Source organism: Diadema antillarum, unplaced genomic scaffold (assembly GCF_040938485.1).
Source record: "Diadema antillarum isolate AM-2024a unplaced genomic scaffold, OU_Dant_1.0 seq00000367_RagTag, whole genome shotgun sequence".
Taxonomy (NCBI): Eukaryota; Metazoa; Echinodermata; class Echinoidea; order Diadematoida; family Diadematidae; genus Diadema; species Diadema antillarum.
This window is the reverse complement of record NW_027271368.1, coordinates 1,995,857-2,020,895: the sequence shown is the minus strand read 5'-3', so window position 1 is coordinate 2,020,895 and position 25,039 is coordinate 1,995,857. Positions and strand designations below refer to the sequence as shown.

The 25,039-nt window shown below is 38.8% G+C and overlaps 1 protein-coding gene across 1 annotated transcript; it reads left to right on the top strand.

The window, feature by feature from the left end:
• Window positions 1-24,760, top strand: LOC139731249 (basic helix-loop-helix transcription factor scleraxis-like). Its single transcript, XM_071642136.1, has 2 exons — window positions 1-537; window positions 24,695-24,760. The coding sequence occupies exons 1-2, from the start codon at window positions 1-3 to the stop codon at window positions 24,758-24,760; spliced, it is 603 nt and encodes a 200-aa protein (XP_071498237.1).
• Window positions 24,761-25,039: the final 279 nt, after the last annotated feature.

Below are 25,039 nucleotides of genomic sequence, written 5' to 3'. Positions count from 1 at the left end.
ATGCCAAAGCGTAAGGTCCAGGATGCCTTCTCCGGAGCGAGTGGGGAGCGAGTTGACTCCGACAGCGAGAGCTCCTCATCCACGGATAGGTCCGATGCAGATTGCTACCGCCGGGACGTGGCGGAACACGAACGCCGAATGTCTGCCGTAGGCAACTTTAGCAGCCCGTTGATGCAAGGCGGCTACGAGATTGATAGTGTCACAAATATGCCTCGCCAGAGACATGCAGCCAACGCCCGGGAGCGCGACCGCACTCACAGCGTCAACAGCGCGTTCGTGCAACTTCGGGACCTCATACCAACGGAACCCCGTGACAGAAAGCTGTCGAAGATCGAAACTCTTAGGCTAGCGACGAGCTACATCAACCACCTCGGGACCCTCTTGCTCGTCGGCGACGAGGAGATCGAACAGCCATGCATGCACAGGGCCATGCTCCGGCCAGGCAGTGAAGCGGGGCCCAGGATTATCTGTACCTTCTGTCTGCAAAATCACATGAGCAACGTGAGGAACAGGGCTGCCATGAACGTGCATCATCAGGTAAATTCTGAAAGATTATTTGTTTGTTTTCTTTTTATCATTTATGTAAAATTCCTTCAATGAGAAGCACATATTTCTCTCTTCTATCTCGATCATCCTTTGCTCCTATTGTCGGATTGTGCCTAAATAAAAATCGATAGTTTTGATTCGTTAGATTCGTCTATGCTTGTCGTTGGCGTACTAACGCACGTTGAAAGTTTCAAAAGGCATTCAAACAAAATTCCTTCACTCCCAACATGTTTTGTTGTGTTGTTGCTGTTTGTTTCTTCCGTTTTTAATACTCGAGAGGTCTTCTTGTGAGTTCTTCTCATTTATTATAAGTCGACTACGTCTAGTTTTGGTCCCAAATGGCAATTGGGAATATTTTGTCACTTGTGTATGTATAAACGAGTTTGCAGATATGATTTTCACACTACCGTTTCTAATCTGCATCAGGTGTATATTGACTATAGGCGCATATCATATTGATGATTTGCGTGATAGTGTTATGTTATTTCATTTTCCCACAATGTTGTGTAAAGAGCTCTTGTTCATCGTTGCTGTAAATGTCATATTTTTCACTCGAGGTCTCGAGTGTAGCACTGAATAGCACAAGGCGATAAGTGCCTAGCTTCTCAATATAACAACCCTTATCAATGTCGACTAATTAAATCTATAAAATGTGTCCTGGAACACGGCATATGCACGCGGTTGTGATATATAAAGAATTCAAAGAGTAATTGAGTAAACATCAGGTAGAGAGAGAAAAAACCACGTAAATTACCTGATCCAAATATATATACTTGTCTCGTGTGTCAAGCTAATTTAATTCAGTTCAGTTCAATTCATTTGAAATGAGATTTTAATAGCCACATTTTTGTTGATACGATTGAGGGAAGGTCATAATAAGAGCACGGTTAACAGAATAGGGCTGCAATTATCTAAAAATTCCCCTAACCTTCAACTAGTTAGATAATCACAGTTCACTGCTGTCAATGTATAAATGTCTTTACTACAACAACTGTTGTTGCTGTGACAACATGTAAACGCGCTTGCCCACCCCATACCACCGCAATCATTGCCACTTATGCTTCTGATATTCGCTTGTTGTCACGTTGTATTGATAGTGATTATTACTGCTAAAACAGCTGGTATTATTGTTGATAATGCTGCAACTTCTACTTCTACTACTTCTAACACTTCTTCCTCTTCCACACACTGCTAAAACAGCTGGTATTATTGTTGATAATGCTGCAACTTCTACTTCTACTACTTCTAACACTTCTTCCTCTTCCACAAATATTTCTTCTGATACTACTGCAGATAGTACTATATAACAGCGATTCTTACTGTTTCTTACCACGTACTGCCACAATTGCACAAATTCCTCAAATATTGTCCACTGCTTTCTTCCATTTCTTGCTCCACGATTTTGTATTCTATACAGAATTGCAAATGTAGGCGTCCACATACACAAACACCACAGTCACAGCTCAACCGAGTTAAGTTTATCCCTGACTCAATGTTTGTTTTCATTTGAAACAGTTGTAAAATAGCATGTGACACCTCTCAGTGTAACCTTGTGTAAATTCCCACGGTCTCTTGGTTTGGTTTTTACCCGATTTCTTTCATATTCACTTTTAATAGCGGTGTTGTATTGGCACCTTTTTCCCGACGCCAATAATGGGTGACCGTAAAACAAACTGTAGCAACGTAAAGTATATACTCAAATCAAGAGGTCTCCGAACTAAACACGTTGTTTCATTGGTCAAGGATTTATGCCACACGACGGATAAAGTCTGGAAGAACATACCCGGCAGTCTCGCGACCTTCAAGCGTGCAAATACCTGAGTACTCAGAGTAGAAACACGACGTCTGAATTAGGTCAAATTGTCTTGGTATGCAAACAGGTATGATTATGCTCAAACCTCATAATAACCATCATATTCATAGAGGATATTTCCTGATTAGATTTTATCTCTGTACTTCTTATTATTTTTTCTTTTCATTTGCAGAGCATATTTGGAAGCAGAAGATTGTAAGAATGTTTCTCTTTTGGCAGAATTTATCATCACCATTATTGTTATTATTATTATTATTATTATTATTATTATTATTATTATCATAATCATTATCATTATTTTGTATGCTATTTACAAGTGCGAAATCAGGGACCGAACACTAAATTGTAAAATGAGGGACTCGATAATGTCAAATATCGGAGGAAGAGGTTTGCTTTCTAGTCCCAGGTGACAAGGATTTGCATGTCAGATATGTGATAAATTCGTACAAACAACGAAAGATGTAACTTGGGTGTGACATTACGCATAGCCGAAGCTTACAAGATGAAGTATTATTAAAGAGAAGCATGTTTACTGGAAAATGCACGAGATAGTGTAAATAGAACAGAGAAAATAAATCGCCAATCACAACTCATACGTATAAACTATAACTACAATCTGTTCAGTATAAACTCCACGTGCTTATTATGACTGCAGTTACGAAGGCGCCGAATTTACTGACAGTCATGGTAGCTTCAGAAAGTAAAACAACGATATCGTACAGTGACTGGCGAGTTCTTGAGAAATTCTGGAGTAACCCGCTCTACTCTCATCCGATTTCGATTAGGCCAGAAAAAGACCGGAAACCACAACACATCGAGTTAGAGGTGCTTGACCAAATCTTCTAGAAAAAAAAAAAACCCGATGAGAACCGATGAAAAAAGAACCTATCCTGAGGCGCATGCGCACGGCACTATTTCTCTTGTACTCCATGATATTTGCATGTCCCTGCTGTATCATAGTGGTGTGTGTGTGTGTGTGTGTGTGTGTGTTCAACGTAATTACGCAGGATCAGAGACGAGCAACAAGGACAGGAATGTGAAACACAGTAAAAGGTTTCCACTTTCCTAGTTTACCTCTCTTTCTCACATGCGCGTACAATTTTCTGATTTTTTTAGTGATATTCTTTATTTGAATTCCATTCAATATCAGGCCCTTTTCACAATGAAAGTAGTTCGAACAAGAATAGGCAGCTATTCTTCTCACTTGTGCTGCTGAATCACAGTCTCTCTTTTTTTAAACATACAGATATAAGTACACAGATTGAAATGAAAACAGTTTGTCAGAGAATAATATAGGGCCTTATACATTATATATACATGAATGCATGTGTGTGTGTGTGTGTGTGTGTGTGTGTGTGTGTGTGTGTGTGTGTGTGTTTGTGCAGCTGGAGTTGTCACGACCCTGGTTTGTGTTTATGTGAGTGTTACGTATAGGTACATTGTATGTATTTTATTACACTCTTAAATTTTCCTCCAGAAACGTTGCCACTTCTGCAGAGAGAGAAATTTTCATTTAGAGCATAGATACCCGTAATATCATATGGGAAATGCAATACCACCATCTGGCCAGCTGCTCACTTCGAGGCAAATGTTTCTAACCCTAGAGCTAGCTTTTTGTTCTAACCAGTAGGCCTACACGAAGTCGGACGGACTAGAACCAATCTAACTATGGGATTCATGCAGAAACAAGCTGACCACAGTCACTCAATAGTAAACTCACCAGAAACTCACTCCCCTCGCCCAATCTTTACCTAAAGATGAATAAACTATTATGACAAATCTGATTAGAATTCGATTGCGACTGATGTGACTGTGAGATGTGTGACTTGTGGAGTAACATTTGTTTCTCAATGTAGGGCCTAATCTTTCACTAATCGTCCTAATATTGTCTCGATCATTGCCTCTCGCTTTGGATATACAAGCACAATTCTTATAATTATGTTCCGGGAACTCTGGTTGCACATGCGAGAAGGCTGATCTAAGGCCGTTCTCCGGACCGGTCCCGGTCCGGTTGGGTTGGGATTGACAGAGGTTTTGACCAACGAGTTTATACATCATGTTCCTTGCTTTGAACCACTCATCCTCACAAGTAAACATCACAATTTTTGTAGTTTTATGTGTGCTGGGGGAATTGTTCATCGAGTTTTTACCTATTTTACCGTGACCTGCTTTATTACTACTATTTCATTCTTGGTTGGACGAAATAGCTGGGAGACAGTCGCAGGATTGAATAGAGGTAGAAATTATTCCAGCCATAATCCTGTTCACAATTAACGATTCGGCAGGGGTCTCTATGTATTATTAGATTTTGTAAGGGAAAATGCAAAGAAATCAACAGAATGAATTCCATCTCCCGTACCATACCTGAGGAAAAAAAAAAAGAACAGACGAAAAGAGGAGTTTTGTGTATGATTGACTGGGTCGGCTGGATGATGGTGTCAGTGTTACGTAATAATGTTCTGATATCTGTCCCCCTCGTCTTCCGCCCGTGGATACTGGCAGCGGCGACTCTCGCCCGAGCCGTGTCCCAAGGGTTGTCGCCACGGTGTCGGAAGTCCTTTGAGCAATGTGCGGTGGAGATAATTTAATTTATGTTTATAAAAGCGCCGAACGTCATATCATGCAAACGGAGCTTGTGGGCTATCGTCCGTTATCGCTTGTCTGTAGTCCTTTCTTTGAGCCGAAGGTATGGGGAAATCCTCCACACTCTATCAGTTCGCTTCCGGTGATAGCAGCGCAACGTGACACTTTACACAGGTCGTCATCAATGCTCCAATCATATTGGGCACCCCCCCCCCTCAAAAAAAAAAGAAAGAAAAGAAAATGATCGTGGAGTTAGGAGAACTATTACGTACCCGCCCCCCCCCCCCCCGCCCCACGCTACTAAATTTTACAAGAATAATATCACGACATCACATGCAGAACTCGCAGAGTTTTTCACTGCAGCAGTTTTATGAGATCAATTTTGTGAAGAGGTCGTTAATTTGGACCACTCTCCGCCTTCCCTTCCCATGTCATTCTTGGTCAAGGGGAATTCCGGATCAGTTAGAATGTAGGGCCTACTTTGAAATGAAGGAGTAGAATTGTATGGGTACAACATTCAAAATTTTAATCGAAAAGGATCAAAATTTTAATCAAAATGGATCAAATTTAGGGAAGTCATTCAATTTTGAACTTAAAGTTTCGCTGATTTTTGCAAAACAGTTTTCGAACAGTTCATATGAATATGCAAGTGAGATAATCATAATGCTGTCATTATCTTACAATTTGGCATTGATCGATCGTGTATTATAAACATATATTTTCTGTTTCAAAAGCGTAAATCATGATGTAGTACTGGCTGAATAACTTCAAAATAATGATGTGTCAGATGTATGAAGATTTAAAACCGGCATAATAATTTGCGTTAGAACGAAATATCGGGACATTACAAGACTTTGAGCACAAACTAAACCTGTTCGTGTAGATTATGGCAAGTTGTGAGAGGTTAGATGGTATTAACGAGATTTCTCGCGAAGACTGCATTATTGTCAGAAGGTCGCATTTTCATCAGACAAAGGTGAAAAACATGGAGATGTGAAACCACAGAAATAGGTACCTACATATTGTTTTGTAGCATCCATGGTGAAACCAATTAATGACTGACTTCATTGGGAAGAAGATGCGCGATACAGTAGCTTCGATTCCTGAGTCTCTTTCCACCTCCCTGGTTCGATAGTTGAGAAGCCTGTAACTAGCTCACATGCATGATGGCACCATTTTGATAATCTCGGTAATAGCCACATTGCCATTAACGGCATAAAAAGTGCGAACTGCCCTATTACGTAATGACAAGTGCACAAGTACATCTAACGTAGCCACTGCGTGCATTAACCAGGGAGGATGAGCATGATGAGCATACGTTTAAACTTTCAACCATCACAACTATGCAAGCGCGGGAACTCAATTCGAGGAATTTTCTCACTTCCCGTAGCTAAGTCTAAGGTACAGCGAGGGGAATAAATATTTCACTGATTTACTTGTGAAGTAAATTATAATCTTCTCTGAGCGATGTTGATTAAACTCCATGGGTTTTCATTTGAGTAACAGTCTTTGATATAGTAAAGAAAGTCCGGAACCGCAGTGTCATACCAGGGAGGTGGAAGACCCTCCCTGGTCATACCATGTGTCTTCTTAGCTCCATGGTCATATACACTAAGGAAGTACTGCCTCCTTGATCATACTATGGAGGAGACAGTCTGTATGCGATGGCCCAAAACGCCATCTCTGAGTGAAGGGTGGTCCAAATTTACCAATTAGTGTCGCCAGAGCAGTATGTCGACAAGGTTTCATCGGGGTAAGATATCTCGTGTAGCATTGACGACGTCGCTCGGCAGGCCTTTTCATGTTTCTTCAAGACGCCATAATGATCTACAACATCATGTCCCACGCACATGTTCAGTCTGTCCGACGAAAGGTCTTTCGTCCTGTTTCACTGTCTCTCTCTGATTTCACACACACACACACACACACACACACACACACACACAAACACACACATTCGCACTCTGATTTAACGATGATAAAGTCACTACATTCAAAAATGACTACTCTTCAATGATATTTACTTTCATCGAAGGAATATAGGAGAGAATTGCATGTGAAAACTGTATACTTCTGAATGTGTGCTGCTATATATATTATAGCATCTAAACTCCGCAATTGCTTTCTTGTACTGTCGATGTCTAATAAAACATCATGTCAGTTAAATTAATAAGAAGCATGATTGCTTGAAGAAAATTGTATGATGACACATTACAATGTAGATATTGCTGATATATTTATATTTTCTTTACACATGTTATAATGTCGTTGTCCTGCAATTACGTCACAAACTGTTGTAGTCTTCTCATCCACTGATTGGTACGTGGCACTGAAGTTTAGAAATTCACGACTTTTGAATGGAGGTTGTCCAATTTTCCTCAAACTTTCACTGATGTGCTCTACAACTATTTCTGCATTCACTCAGTCCACATAATATATTTGAGTGAACTTGTCCTTTATGAAAAAAATATTTTCAGTGTGGAAAATTTGAGCTGCATGGTCCAACATGCCTCCAGTGCCTCTGATATACCGTGTAAGAATGAATGAAGCTTATAAAAATAGTGGTTGAATGGACATCTGTATGATACCGGCTATTAGTGATGTTGTGCTCTTCCAGTGAGCAACGTTTGTCCGTAACCTGTTTTCTCTGGTTCCGCTCTCGTTGCACACGCGAGCGCTTGGCCGCGAGCTCCGGATCCTCCAGGGGCCTGCCGTCCACCTCTCTTCCCCGAGACATCCCCGTGTAATTACTGCCGAGTCCCGCGAGCGTGAAACTCGTGTGTACCCAAAACAAAGTCGGTCCGGATCTGTCTTCGACCGACTGATGACTACCGTCTGTGCCCATATTTGATATTTTTCGCACGATTCTTCCCGCGACCCGAATCATCTCCATATGTCGCAAGTTTTAGCCATTAAAGCATGATCTTTGGGGTCAACGCCCTGGAACAGGTGAATAAAAACTGCAAGATTCCGCAAGGCAATACGTAGCATATATATTTATTCACTGTAATGAATAGGATGTAAACGTTGAACATCAGCACTGAATGTATACTTTCAATTTCACTTTCCATTTCAATTTATTTCTGCAACTGTTTTTCTTTCAATTAGAAGACAATTTACAAACGAACATGCAACAATAATATTGAAATTCTGGGTCAAAGTATTCTCAAGCATTACTACGCTTAGTGATTTTTTTTTTTTTCACACGCTTTAGTTCCCTCAACGTTAATAATTCAGCTTACTTTGAATGACGAAAGCACAATACTATCAGGCTGCATAATACGTAGGTTTGCTGGTTTTTTGTGTGTTTTTCCCATGTAGCATGTTTTTCTCGAATTATGTAGAATTTATTGCGTTTAAAATAGGCACGCTTGTCTCCAAACATGTGTCGCCATCACAGCTCACCTTTCTCAATTGTGTACTCTTACGACCCATCGCCATTCCAGACCAGCTCAGCCCTCAAGCTCCAGTACGTCCAGTACAGTTTCGGTTGAGATGGGGTTTCTGGTTTCCAATTTTGTGACTTCATATATTATGTAGTATGACAGAGCATATAATTCTAAGATGAATTCAAAGTTTATTCGATGAAAATTGGTTTTGAAATGGCTGAGATATCCAAATCAAAGCAATCCTAACAAAGGTGGAACAGACCTTTCATAATGATCACTTTATGCTTTGATTTTGGATATCTCAGCCAGTTCAAAACCAAATTCCTCTAGAATTGCATACTCCTTAAATTTTCATTTAAATTTAAAGCTGAATTCTCACCTCAACCAATACTATATATAATACCTTGAAATCCCCGTTGTAAAATGCATGTACCACATTCGGTGACATGCCTTCATGTCATAATTATTAGTCATGATGTTAGTATACCCCCAAACTTAGGAATGCCCTACCACTCCCTAGCCGGTAAAGCTGCTAACAACTTACCAGCGAGCAAGCAAACAAACAAACAAACAAACACATGAAACATAACAATTCCATGACTTTCCTATTGAATGTGCGCTTTCGATTTAGATCGGTATTTTATTCATTTAAGTTTACTTGAACATCGTTTGAAATGGACTACACATCTCTATCCCACCCTTATACGTCGGATCAGGAGAATTCATAAAGCAGAAAAGAACCTGTCAAACGGTTCGTGTATATACAGTAGGAGCGTCTGTCTCCAGAGTGATATTCATTCAGTCATGAGGTTATGTTGGGAATCGTGAGGCAAAGATGAAAATGACCATAGATGTAAAAACATGACTAGATAAGTCGCCACATATGAGACTTTAATCGCAAGACGGGATAAGCGCCATTTTGATTTGATTTGATTTGATTTGATTTTGAAACAAGTAGGGCCTACGTCCATCATCAATGGACGATGGAGCAAATAAAACCTTTCCAATGATACCTTACATGATCGATTACAAGGGAGATTCTTCGATGTTAGTAATGAAAATAATCCGTATTTTCTTATTATCATCTTTGTTTATTAGCAAGTCTAATAACAAATACAAACATTGATTAGATGTAGTAACTAAAATTGCAGCAAGTGGTAAACACACCATGACCTTACTTCTTAGCCATCAAGTAAAACTATGACGCAGATGCCTACCAGCCGACTGCTCCTTTGAAACATTCGTCGACTAAAAGTTAACATCGCCGTTTCATGCCACTAAACTAGTGTCAAATCGTAATGTTATCTTATTGATTTATTTTACGAGCTAGACAGATAATTAGATAAGTAGATAGTGTGTGTGTGTGTGTGTGTGTGTGTGTTTGTGTATTTGTGTGTGTGTATGTGTGTGCGTGTGTGAGAGAGGGAGGGGAAGTTCGACTACTAAACAGACCCTCTCCAATAAAACACAAAGAATGGACAAAGCAAAAAGACAGAACTTTTCATTTGCTGAATCCAGCAGGTGATTTTTTTTTGTCCTCTATTATCTCTTCGTTGCTTGCTACAATAGTCCGCACTACAACAAGCATCAATGTCATTCATGGAGCGATCACTCATAAGCTCTTTACTAACAAAAATATAGGGGGCCTATAGTGGCATTTCCGGGTTTATTTCCTGATAACTCAAGATATTCTAACTTTTTGCTTCATGAAAGGAAGGGGCAAACACATGATGACTTGGTGTTTGGTAGAAGACAGACCGAAACAGGTGTACGGTTCGGCTTGAGAGATGATAATATTCGAAGTTTATCCTCCGTTGACCAAGATCTTACTATCGCCCTGCTTGAAGAACCACATTATTGCTCCCCATTGAACCGAAGCGGTACGGTAAGGTTCCTCTCTGCATCCCCAGCCCCAGCGCGGCAGTAACAGACGAGATCGGAGCTTTACGAGCGTTCGCAATTTGTTTGATGTGCGCTATGTAATGAAACATAAGGTCATCGTTTTCGATTAAATGCAGGTCCATAAAATGCAATTCTAGTTTTCGACCGATGTCACCCTCAGATCCAATACCCTTCAACCCAACACAGCAATACAGAACAGTTCATATTTCGAAACAACAACACTGGCAAAGGGACAAGAGCGAAACCCTGATCTCTCCAGTCAAAACTGAAAAGAACGCAATCAGGCCTTTTGTAATGAGATTCTTATGATAGCATGCAGTGACGAATATAGAGTAAAGCTCCACTTTAGTTTAATTCATTTCTTTCCCCCCTTTTTTGTTCAAGAACACAGTACACAACGAAAATACAATATAGTATAGAGATTGTTGTAAGGTTTTCCAAACAAATTCAATGCATAATTTAGATTAAAAATATAAAGTGCAGTAAATTATTACATTTTCTCTTCCATCACATACTAGTAGGCCTATAGGTGAAATTGAGGGTCCTATTTGACACTAAGTAATAAAAGAACACTCAAATTTTTGAACGGAAACCAAAGTCTGCGGGGAGGGGGCTTATCTTCTCCTCTACAAATTTGGGAAGTGAATCCATGGATTGTAATCACTTTAGGTACTAACCAACACATATTTATTGATTATTTATATCACATTTCTAAACAAAGAGCTCTTTACAAGTGTTTCAGTATTCAAGTTAATCAGTTATACCCCCAAAGTCAAATAGCTTGTTGACGAAGTGGTCTTCCCATAATTTCATTTCACTTCATTTCATTTCATTTCATTTCATTTCATTTCATTTCATTTCTTTTCATTTCATTCATTACATTTTCCAAAACCGTACAATTACTACGTAACATTTACACATGAAACTTATGCAGCTTATGTCTTACAAAAAGGGAAAATACATTGTATTTGTAAGGAAACACATATACTGCGACCTTACTATTTATATATTTATGAAAGAAAAGGTGTTTTGGAAATGGTGGTGACTGCTGCATTGAAGCAGGGTTTGTAGTTTGCAATTCCCTCATGAAAAATAAGTAGGCCTAATAACTGAACTTAAAAAAAATGTGAAAATTTTCAAAATACGTAACGACATAGGCCTACGTTCTTTATAACAAATTACGTTCGAGTTTGATTTGATCTTACCCGCATTCAGTACTTGAAGTCAACGTGAACATCGTGTAAAATTTCACCTTGAAGATTCCATTTCCAACAGCTTTTCTTTCGACAGTAAAGTCACAGTATGATTGTGTGTTCTTACAGTAAGATTATTTATATTCCTGTGACAAATGAGCTGCATTAATTTCGTATAACAATAAACCTATGTTTTGGTACAGTCACATTATGCAATTTATGCTATCTGATTGGTCAAACATCCACGCAATTTATCCCGTGTTATGTGAATGAGGTTATTGCTCCCGTTGTAAAGTGTTTCCCAATTCGGATTCATATATTGTGCATGCACATGCTTACAGATAACGTACATGTACATACGCTGATCAACATTGTGCAGACACCCAATAGGGCACAAAGCCGGTGATTTGAACATCTAAATTCCCCGGAAATATTGATCAATATGTGCAGAATTTATCTAGGGCCTATCTAAATGATACAGTCGTTGCCTCCCTTGCTTGTTTTCACGTAATACGGGAAATATACTGTTTGGGTTCCTTTTCCATTCGCCCTTCGGCCCCAGGGAATGAGGATATGATGGATAATTGCCCAAGTGGAATATGGCACCATAAGACCGTATAGATATTTCCCGTATTACGTGAACAAGCAGAGGGTAACTGATATTATTTCCTTTCGTAGTACTTATATTCCTTTATTATGATTCTGTATTGATTCTGTTTAACCATGATAAGCCTATAGGTAAAGTTATACTGTAATCGCCTTTTGTTGACAATGATATATTAATGAAATAAAATAAAATAATAGTGAAATGAATTGAAATGATATAATTATCTTATTTCAAAGAATAGTGATATTGGTCAGTTACAACCTTATGCAATAAGGAGGGGGATCGTGCCCTCACCAGACAGAAATGTCATTGATGAGGTGAACTCAAATATAATTACTTCCGTTCCTCTGGAATCCAATTCATTGTAGACTATTGTATCTTTAAAAATTACGAGTAAATGATGAAGAGATATGGAATTAAGAAGACGATGTGAAATTTGTTACAATTCACTTTTACTCCAGTATGACTTAATGATATCAGCGAGGAAAGACATGTATTGGCCCTTTCACTACATTTTGGCCAACAACATTGTGGCAACAATCTCATGATTGCCCTTGTTGTGTGGGAAATAATGATCACAATATGGATGGTATGAATAATTTTATTATGTAATATTGGTACACTGTTATTCATGTTATCAAATAGTATTGTGTTTTTATCGCTGCTATACTGTTGGTATACAATGATAATGATTGTTATTATTCATACTTTTCCCCATCAGTCTCCGTTTATATCTATTGGATCCTTGAAATAGACTAGTTCCTTTCCTATCCTTGAACTTCTTTGACCGATCTGTATATGGCTCGTTTCACATGTACGAAAACAGTTCCTGCTTTCCTCACTATTTACGATGATCTGGGGAGTTTTGAGAAGACAAGCAATAAATTTCCAGTGATTCCATGCCTCTGTAGGTGGAAACCCACTTCGAACTTGGAATTCGTACCAGTTGGAATCAAGCTCTCTCTACATCTGCTTGTTTAAAGGGGAAATTAACACCAGTGAAAAATTAGTCTGTAAAGAAAGAGTAAAACCTTCTAAGCACGATAGGGAAAATTTGATCAAAATGGGAGAAAAATCAGGGAAGTTATGATATCATGAAGTTTTGCTATAATCTCATTTTTGCAAAGCAGCTCTGGAACAGGAACAATGTGAATATGTAAGTGTGTGAGCTGATGATGTCATGACCTCACAATTTCCTATTGATAACGGAAAAAATAAGATTTTTTTTTATTTTTTATTTTTTTTTTGCCAGAAAAGTGTAAACCATGATGTAATTCCTTGCTAAATAGCTTCAAATGAATATTAACTCGAGATGTATTGGGATTTTAGACTGGGTATGTTTTCAATTTGAACAACCCCCCCCCCCCCCGAAATTCGAGGATTTGTTGACAAGCTATGATGATGGCAAGTTGTGAGGCGATGTCATTATCAACTCATTCATTTACATATTCATAGTAACTGTTCAAGAAACGTTTTGTGAAAGTTAGCAAGCCTTCAAAATTCTTGTAAAATTTTCAGCCAATTTTGATCCAATTTTCCACTTTGTACTCATAAAATTTTACTCTTTTTGGCCCGGAATTCCCCTTTTATGTACACTTTGAACCGGTATTACTTTTCTGTTGGATGGAAATATAAGGTCAATTGAATTGAATTGAAATGGCAGTCAATTTTAAAGTCTGGCGTTTTGGATCATGTTTTACGATCATATAGCTCAGTGCGTGTGGTTATATCGCTATGTATTTTTTTTTTATTATGTGCTATTATTTTACTTATTTTATGATGAGTTCATGCCTGTGACGGATATGCATTTCATTTCCTATCATTCTATACATGCTCATGATGCTGATAGCGGTTCATTCCCTGTCGTTTGAGATTTCGGTACCAGCGTTTGCGGTATCAATGATAACAATATGGACATTTGGAAAACCAAAAATATCATTCTGAGCCACTGCTCAATATCGACTGTATGTTCTAAAGTGTTACTCTTCAGCATGACTCAAAATCGCTTAGATATTTTTTCCCTACGATTTGCGCCAAAAAGTATAAGTATATCTATAAAAATGGCAGACCATAATCTTTTCATACTCTTGTGTGATAAAAAAAAAATCGATCATTTGTTCTTGTAGTCACCACTTTTAACAAAGGGAGGGGAGGATGCTCTTGATGACGCCTATAAATGTTCCATTTGTCTTAGTAATGTTATTTTGTTGCACTAAAGTCAACTTAAGCATAGAGTAGAATAATATTGGATTTTAGAGAATTTTTATATCGGTATATCAGAATTTCGTGATGAATGTGTGAGGCTTGGTGAAACAATAATTATTGTAGTATATTCAAAAATGGCAAAATTGGTTAGGCCTATAATAGTCAAACAGAGAAGACTATGTAATTTCCCTACTCAGAAGCTAACGTATGGGACTAGGGCAGCAACACATGGCAAGATCCCAACGAAACCAGAGAGATCGGTTTCCTTCAGCATGCCACGCATTTCATCAGATTGAAAGCTTGCCTTGTTCAAATATCACCGGACACACTCGTGTTGATGTATTGCCGTGCAACATGAGAACGAATAATATATTCATAATATTAGGTTTTATTTTATCTAGGTGAGCTAGCAGTCCTGTACAAGCCTCGCTGTACAAGTCGGATGGATTTCTTTCCATTTTTGCTTTTGAACGCATTTACGAGACTTTTGTTTTCTCACCATTCGGCAACCAGTGATGATCAGATGATCATATCAAACTTGTAATGCCCGTTCATTTTACTTAAAAAAATAAAGGTAATATATAGCAAACAACATGATAAAGTAACACGATACTGGATAAGTCGTTAGGGAACAGGAAAAACAAAAACTTCAGTGAGCACGGATCTGGTTGATTAATGTCCTTTCGTCAGAGCGTCAAATAAGTGTTGTTTGCATCCTTCGAGCTGCATATTTGCATTTTATGTCAGTCTTTTCACATACCCGAAGATCACGTCGACCACCCAAATTAAGTTGAATCGAATTCAACATTTAGGATACATTATACACTATACGTGTCTTGTCAAGGCATCATTTGTGAACTCGTTCTAAACAGTTGTTTCACTGTCTCACGAGTGAGTATTGGCTTGCTGCCAGTGTGTGCAAAGGTTGTAGATTGAAAGCTTGTCTTAGAAGTTAATAGAATCTTAGAAACTTAGAATCTATAATGTGGTCAGATGAATCTGAACAGGCAGAAAAGGATGAAGGGATAAACTAAAATTACGAGAATTCATTCTTTTATCTGACATGCTCTTTTATGCGTTTTCACCATGAAATTATTCTATGAAGATTCCATCAAGGCAACAAAACAATCATTAAAATACCAACTGCTGTTGGATTTTCAGGATTTCTTTTGTAGTATCTTCTTTTGCTCGTCTTTCACTGACATCTCTTATTTTCACTGTCCTCATCCGAACAGAAACTATTGAATTGTCGTCACTGACATATCCCATGAGGAAGCTAGAGCGTCGCAGCCGCTGTGAATGAACACAAACAAATCACACGGGGGGGGGGGGGGATTCCAAACTGTGTCAAAGCAGTGTCGGCCATGATTTCTACTTCGAATTACATGTATTTCTATCTCGCGTTCGCCTTCCTACCCCACCCCATCGGCCTTTGCCCCTCCCCATTTCCCCTTCTATCCCCTCCCCTTTTCATTTTGTTTTCTCCCCTTCTCTCCAACTCCACCTCCCCTCCCCCTCCCCCTCCCCCTCCCCCAAGAGCAAGGAAGTTGCGCACCCCCGATTTCTTTCGACACGAAGCTAGGTGTGGAATACTTCCCCGGTCCAGTCCCGCTAAGTGGCGGTGTAATGGAATCTTGAATGAAAGCACAACACCCGATGACCCACGGGGTCAAGTGAAAGCAAACAGAGAAGAAACTCACACCACGATATCTGCCTCTCTCTCTCAAAAAAAAAGAAAGAAAGAAAGAAAGAAAAGAAGTGAGTTGCTGTCTAGATGATGTCGAGTTATCAAAGCATGATAGTCAAGGGTTACCGTATCGACTGTGGTCAGTGACTGGCCCAGTTTCTAAAACTTATAAGACCCTGCTAAGTGTGGATTAAGCTATCACCAGAAAGTTATTTTGGTGTGTAGGACGCGAGACGAAAGCGCAACTAACCCTCTCGACCGAAACTGTCAGAATAGTAGTAGCTAGGTTTAGACATAGATATTTAATTTCTACTGTAAACAACAGACAGATAAAACCTGTATGAAGTACATTTTTACATGTACTGACTTTGACTTCGGTTTCTGCACCAACAACACAGATATCATAATAAAAAAAAATCATTTTTTTGACAATTATTTTTACCACTTCTTCCATATTATACACGACAGTGTTACAGTAGGAACATGCCTATAACGTCTCCATCCAAGTGCTACATTGCTATTATTAATGTCACAGCTTATATAGGGTCTTGTACTTGCTCCACTAGGTATATTGCTCCATCCACCTGCTGGTAAGTTACCACCAGTAGTTTTTCTTACCAAGGAAGTACTACAGGCGAGCTCCTACCAGGGAGGTGGTTCCACCTCTGTCCTACAAATTTCAGATTCTGCCGTTACCACCACTATAGTTCTACCCGACGGCGACGCCACTGCTATACTTCTTCAACTGCGCCAGTCACCCCTGGCTAGCTCTTATACAACCTTTTGCTACAACAGTGTTCCTCGTATATTTCCAGTGCCCATAAACATGTATAGACGGCTTTTTTAGTGTATTAATCCTATTTTAATGAGCAACATTATTCAGTAACCATTCTTTTTATTTCCACTGTCTAATTCCGTGTTGGAATAGTAGGCCAGGGAGGTCTTTTCACCTCCCTGTGGGATAGACTATTTCATAGCCTCGAATATATGGCTACCTTATCTCCTTCAGCTGCCTACAGATATGAGTCTACAATCTTATTTCCTTGTCGGGATATTTCCGTTGTTTTGTTTTGTTCTGTTTGCTGGTTGTATTTGAATATGGAGTCGGAAATAGTTTGTTGAAGCACAAATTACATATTAATGGAGAAAGATTCCGTAGTAAATTGATAGGCAGACACAGATAACATACATGTAGCAGTGGCGGATCCAGAGAGGGGCGCAACCGGCGCACGCCCTCCCCCCTTTATTTCTCATTAAGAAAATAATAAATAAATAGAAAAGAAAGAAGAAATGAAACCCGGAAGTGGCACCAGAAATATTAGTTGCGCCCCCTTTACAGAATTCCTGGATCCGCCCCTGTGTAGTGTTATGTCCTACTGTGTGTGTATGTGAAGCAGAGCTGGAGGAAGTACGTTTGTGCAAACGTGTTTTTATTTCTTAACTCTTTGTTGTTGTTGAAGCTACTTTGATGTTTTTTGAGCAAACGTCAAAGGGTTGATTTGTCATAATAAACGCTGACAAAAAGGAATCAAGTATATATATAATGACGGTCAATTTGGGCCAACAGCTCATGTTGGCCTATACGGACTATTTGAACTGTGAGAGGGGAATTCATGCATAGGTGACATGAGTATAATACAACAATGATGTGCGACATCGTAGACGGGCCTGTGTTTAGGTGTACCTCCACCGTTTCCATCACTAGAACGATCTTTGACAATCAGAACACTTTCACCACTGCTCCGACACCACCTGACACGTATATGGAACGCGGTGTCAAAGCATACACGTACACTCCCTCCATCCCAGGGAGATGGGAAGCCCACCTCCCGGGTCACTCTCATCTCCCCCTCATCGCCAGCTCTCTGCGTGGTGAGGCGACCCGGGCGGCCTGGCGCTGTCGTTCTCACGGTAGATCAGACGACGTAATCTCCCGCCCTAATATCTGAAATCCCTCCTAAATTAGGACCAGAAGTTCCGCCCCGATAGCCATCTCAGGTCCCCAATTCCCTTTGTGGGACCACAGAGCATTGGACGGGGTTCCTTTCCCTCATTAAGTTGAGAGAAAGGCTTAATTATAAATCACAATAATCGGGGAGGAGACGATGGAACAAGGGTGCGTCTACTGTTAAAGGAACACGAAGGTGAACATACAGATGTTGTATAGAACAGGTTCCACACTCGTGTTTGAAAATGGAAATAGTGAAGCGCTTTATGCTGTTAATGTATTTTGTTCTGAATATTTATGTTTACTTTTGAAATAATCTTGTAATATCATATATGAGATTCTGTATGATAGAAAGACAACGACGAAAAATGGAATCAAAAGAGATTAATAATATTGTCCATTGCCTTTATAAGTTGATACCCACATCCCACTCGATGAGGGTTAGGCCTACCAGGGAGGTGGCCTACAGCTCAGCATGGCTTTGTAATCGTATTACTGTAGTTTGTTAGGTTTGGTTGCTCAAATAATGAAATAATGCAGTCTTGAAATGTGCATTTATCTAAATTCAATTCAATGCAATTCAATGTCCATTCTTTGTTGCGTTTTGAAAGCATTTCTTTCTTTTCTTTTTTTTTTTTTTTGCTTTGCTTTGCTTTGCTTAATGGAAATAGGAAACACCGGTAGTCAAGTCCTTAATTCGTATCATTATCTTTCATCTTCATCTTTACCTTCAATTCTGCCACCACAGCTACCGATTATGATGCATACAATGTCTTCTGTATCTTTTTTTTATTGTCCTGAGACAGTGAGGGGGTTTGACCGGTTCCCCGAACATCAGTGAGATTTATCAGCTACGAATTTTAAATTTAATGAAGCGATCAAAAACTCCTGGCCTGAAAGTTGCGATGTTTTTTGCAGTGACATTTACAAGTAACAAGCGAATGTTTACCTATTTTACTAGTCACCAAATTAACGGTACGTTCAGAAATTGCGTGCATTCATCAGTGTTGATGATATTGTAAATCATTATTGCCCACGGCGTTGAAGTACGCAGGATAAAGCGCTCGCGTCCTCAAGCGCCGTGCTCCAGATGTAACGTATTACTTCCTGTGTGTTGATACAAGCCATAAGCCCCGCTTCCTCTATTGCCTAAATCGGTGGTGCTCTATCCACACCTCATCGCAACTTAATTTCGGTCAGGTCTCATACAAATGAATAGTTTCCCATAGAATAGAGATAAGGAGAAAAGAAAATAACTGCATAACAAACAAACAAACACTGCATGATAATGAAGAATTTGAAGAAGAGTTCCTCATTTTATGCCTCATTTTCTTTTATTTGCTGATTGATCAATTGACAAAGAATTTAGCCCATCTTTTTAAATGATATTGCCCTTGTTAGATACTTGCACTTTTGTTTAATCGTTGTAATATAAACACCCATTAAACGTGACTTGGGATACCAACTGAGCAATCAAAGCATTCTTGAGCGTTTGTATGAAATACCAATTGCTGACATTATTCCTGAAAAATGGGTATCCGAGCCCTGAATGAAAAGAATGTTGCAAATCAAACCTTTCCCCTCAAACTCCGGGTTTTTTTTTCGCTCAGTTACCAGAGTTTGGCTGACTCTATAGATACAGCACGCAATAAGTGAGAGTGTTTATTCGGAAGTGAATATGGCGGTTATGTATACATTTCGATATGAGATGCCTTTCCATCGATCAATAGTAAAATGATGTTATGATCTTAGTATAAGGCAGGATCTATTGTAATATTACGGAAGTGTTGCTGTCCTTTTTTAATTTTTCATGCCCCGATAACTCTGTGATTTCAAGTTTTACCTGTTCAGCTAACTTTTTGGCGCTATAGAAGTGAATCACTCTGTGTCACCAATAAAACGGTTGATTTTTTATTCATTACCTGCGCTTGTGCGCACACTTGACTCGGTAAAATACTGTTCACAATACTAGAATACGAAGTAAAAAATTATAGAATATTCTTATATCGTAATGTTCGGGAAAAAGAAGGTTTACGGTAGCGCCTGAACCAATTTTCCTTAGTCTCGTTCCTGGTACACTCTACTCTATGGAGATAAAGGTCACACCATCAAAAAATGAGTACGATATAAAATTATGATCGCTAACGTTTTCTCAATTAGAGTGATGTTGGTTTGGTTGATAATCACTTCAAAGCAGTAATCCCCTCTGTTTCGAAATCTTGTTTTGTTTTACTGGTGTGTCCTTAGTTAGTTTTTGAGAGACGTTTTCATATCCTGTAGTTCTGGAGATAGCGTTGCTCTGTCGCCGAGAAAGGAAGTGAAGGAAGCCGGTGATCACGCCTTGGGTTTCCCGTCAACAACCGCCCAGGTGCCCGTGGGGAGGAAAAGGAAAAGCATGAAATGCCATTCACTCAAACATCTCATAAATAATGATGATTTCAACCACCGGACGCGTTGCAGTACCAAAAACAACAATGACCGCGACCCTTACAAAGAATTAGGTTATTCTGAAAAGTTGTCACCTACACGTGTTTCCAGTGATGCAAGATATTTGACACCAGAAAGCCAAATTATAAGAGATTTCTGAGAACATACGAGGAAGATCACTCATGTGACGGATTGTCGACGGTTTCAGCTTGTACAGTAAATCACGAATTTCTCTGTACCGTACCGGGCAGCGCCTCTTTCTTTGCTTCCCAAATCGATATTGATTTTCCCATTGAACATACATCTCTCACAAATTTTTGTTTGTTTGTTTGTCCGAATGACTGTGGTTCAATATCAGCTACTCGCGGTTCCTGCTGTTTGTTTTGTTTTCGCGGGGTTGTAAGTACTTATTAGGAGAAATCTTCGGCTCCTCTGAAAAATTGCACCGGAACCATGACGAAGCCTCGAGGATTTTGATTAAAAGTATTTCAGTGCGATCGGATGATATGCTCTTTTGCTTTAAAACAAAAAAATCTATACATGAATTGTTCATTCTTCTTGGTATAGGGTTGGCTTCTGTGACCGTTTTAGTGGTTAAAGCGAACTCGGTATTCACTGTTGTGGACGAACATGCCGTCGGAACGATTCTTAGATAGTTGCATGAACTCCCTGAAGCGCTCCGTCAAGAGAAAATGAACGATGAAATTTTGATCCAAGTTTGAAAGATGTAGGCCTAAACAGTATGATAAAATGTAGATTTTAAAAATGATATCTTTGTGAAGAGAAAGAAGAGAGGCCATTGTAGCAAAAATGAAGAACTGTTGGCATCTGTTACGGAAGTTGAAATTTTTTAACATGAACTATTTTGGAAATTCATATGATTAGTTTGTTCTTGTTGTTGGTTTTTCTTTCTTTCTTTCTTTTTTTTTTTTGGGGGGGGGGGTCATGAAATGCTAATCGAAAGTAGTGAATGAACTTGTATGCCAGTATTCATGCATTACATTCATATCGCACCCCAGTATAGATGAGAACGTATAGAGAAATAGCCATAGAAACCACCAACACCTACCCCATGCAATGATTAAGCTTGAGTCATCCTAATTCCTTGAAATTATCCAAAAATGTAAAAACAGTAAATGAAAGAGAAAGTGATAATGGTAGAAAGTGATAATTGAATTATCAGGTCCTCAAGTCTATGCATTTTGCCATGACTATACATATATTTTCTAGTTTAATTGCGTTAGTACCCTATAGTGGCATGCAGCGTATTGTTTCTTTCTACTGCTGTTGTTGATGATGGTGTCGAGATAAAGTAGAAGTGGACTTTGGGGGGAAAGTGTTGTGACCTCATTTGACCCTCAGGGTCACTGGAATGAGTGACCGGGTGACGTGTAAATCCAGCCGTCTGGTTGGCGGGGGAAAGTGCAGTGAGGTCGGGGCGGAAGGACCCGGCGACAGAAGAGAGGAGCGTACTGTTTGCAGTTTCAGTCCCGTATTTTTGTTCGGAGGCTGTAAACACCCTCTTGCACATTGCCAAGCGGAAATGGCTTTGGAAATCAAGTGCTTTGTGGTGATGACATCAGCTACAATCACGCTGGAAAGAGGTTGCAGGCCTTTCTTTCAGGATTCCGTAAAGAAACGACGATCGTCGAGGATGAAAAAAAAGAGTAAAATGTGATGTTTACTCATCAGCAGATGGAGGAATTGATTATTGTTATTGTTATTATCATAACTTCTGTGTAGACACATAAGAAAAAGAATATTTCTTGGTTTATTTTACTCTCGGAAATGGTCTTAGGAATACTGGGCATACATACGGGATTCTTTGTCTTTATTCATTACCTCGATGGGTACACCAGAGACACAGCAACCAGATGTACAAATATATAAATCTCTATTCCAAACAAACAACGGAGACGCAAAGAAGGTTGTGATTGATAATGATTAAGGTGAAAATAGAAGAATTTTTTTTCATGAAAAGAAAAATAAATCGTTAATATGATTAAAAGTATTGTCTTCTTACTTTGGTAGAAATGATGTACATGTAGAAATAGAGTATACTTTAATATGAGATTGACCATGCTGAGCAATAAGAATGTGACTTCATCGAAGATGACGATTATTTGCACTATTTCGGTACGGTGATATACCTGTCTTTTTAAGCTTTCATGAACACTAGTTTGAAGTAACTTGTTAAGTCCTTCTACTCTTTTAAAGTTGTATTGTACGTTTATAACGTTTCGAGGGATATCCTTTTGTCACATAAAGTCTTCATAAGTTTCTCCCATTGTGAAGTGCTCAGCTTTATGCACGTATATTAGCAAATCAACTCCTCTTGAATTATCTTCAGCTTCCTCGGTCTGAAACCATATGAAAGTGGGATTGCGGTGCACATTGTTTTTTTAAAGATGCATTTATCTGTTTATTTATTTATTCATTTATTTATTCGTTCATTTATTTATCTATTTATTTATTTATTTATTCCTTTATTCATTTATTTTTCTATCTATCTATTTATTTAGTTATTTAGTTATTTATTCATTTATTTATCTATTTATTTATTTATTTATTTATTTATTTATTCATTTATTTATTTATTTATTTATTTATTTATTTATGCTTTCATTCATTTAATAATAGTTTGATAATCCATAATATGGCGTTCTTTAAAAAGTGCAATGATCCAGAGCCATTAGGCAATAATATTCCACTGAACTAAAAATACTACTTACTTTACCTACATCGTGTGCTGTTTCCATTCGTAGTTTGGTATACAATACATTGAAATGAAAGCCAACTCTTTTTCTCCGAGATTCTTAAATTCCTAACTGGTAAAGTTATAACTGGCAACGGGTTGAACTAAGAAAAAAAAAAGCTGTTGGTGCAATATAGCACTAAACATACCAAGGGATCGCAAGTTAATCTGAAGGAATGTTGCCCCACCGAATAAACCGTATGGAGGGATCATATTCTTTTTACGTATTTATATAATGGATTAGCCTCATTGCTTGTTTACTTGTTCGGAGATTACTGTTAAATGCCATACACTCTGAAGGCATTCCACCTCAAAAATCGACGGTGGTATACAGAGTTATTTCAATCAGACATAACAAATAAGGTTTATTAAAGTAGTATAAGTGTACATAAATCAATTCCTACAATAGTTGTGGAATATTGGGGTTTCACGTGATTTCACACAACAGTGTTATCGGTGGCAGCCACGTTGTATAATGCATATCATGTTTATATTTATGTAAATATTATATGAATAATATCCAGAGAGATAACTTGGGAACAACATCCGCTTCTCAACAATATAATATATTGCCAAGTTATCACAAGTATGCACCATTTAATATGATACGAAACATGATTATCATATCATCACTCAAGGAAGACATTGTGATAAATGCTTGCGTGTGTTTCCGTTTCGAGCTTGTGAGGCTATATGACGTGATTACGTCATCAATTTACATACTCTCTTAAAAAGAATCGAGTGAAAATGCTCATTTTCACTCGTTTTAGAGTGACCTCAGGGATCACTCCAAAATCTTCGAGTGATCCCTGAGGTCACTCCAAAATGAGTGAAAATGAACATTTTCACTCAAAATTCACTTCAATTTCACTCTAAATTCACTCTTTTTTGTATTCACTCTTTAAAGAGTGAATATTTTCACTCGATTTTTTTTAGAGAGTACATGTACTTCGTACAGCTTTGACCAATATCAGTGTTGCGCGAAAAAAATTAAAGAAATACCATAGCTTCCTTTGTTCTCCCTGTCTGGGGCCTGTCTTATAAAGACTTATGATAGAAATCAATCACAAGTTTCTTGTGAGCTGCAATGCAAGTTGCGATTCATTTGGGGACTTGTGATTGATTTGAAGGCTTTATAAGACGGGGCCCTTATCTCAATGAAAATCGATTATTCACTTCCTTCATAATATCATTTCGAACATAGGAATAAAGGGGCGATTCTGTTTGTGTATCTGTTTTTCTTTTTCAATATTTCCCGAGCTCGTTTTAATGATACATACAACATAAACTGAAAACAGAGAGTTTGCTTTGATTTTGCTTTAGTTTTAATCTTCAACACGATTATACTTGGCCTTGTTACAATGTGCTATGACCATGCCCTTTATGTTTATTATCAATTGTGTGTATATATGTGTGTGTATGTGTGTGTATGTGTGCCACATTCCTATCGCGTCCATACATGCTAACATCATCCCAGTACTTTCCCCTCGTCTCAGTATCAGTCTCTACGGACCAAACACAGACTCTGTGAATAATACATTTATCATAATAAACAGATGTAATCATGTGTTATTATTCATTGTCATTACACCTGATATTGCTAACCTTTCATTTGCTTTTGTCTTCTTCCGGGTCACAGCACATGCGCCCGATGGACATGGAGGCCATGATGGCGCATCGCCACCCCGCTCACATGATGAGGTGAGAAGGCTCCGTTATCTACCAGTCATCATGGAAAGCGGGAAAGGGAGACACCCATATCACGTGACCAATGGACACCTCCCACTATTTCCACGTACAACAAACTTTCGTCTAATCCCATGGCTGCTCTCCCCACGTTTTCGTGAGCGGCGTATTCCGGTCCTCATTCACTTGTGCAGTACTCCGACTGGCTGGAAAGGGGCGCAAGAAAACGCCCTTAGCAGGAACTAGACAACGTATCTAGACTGACCATTGCACCTGTCTTTTCGTCACGTGATCGCAT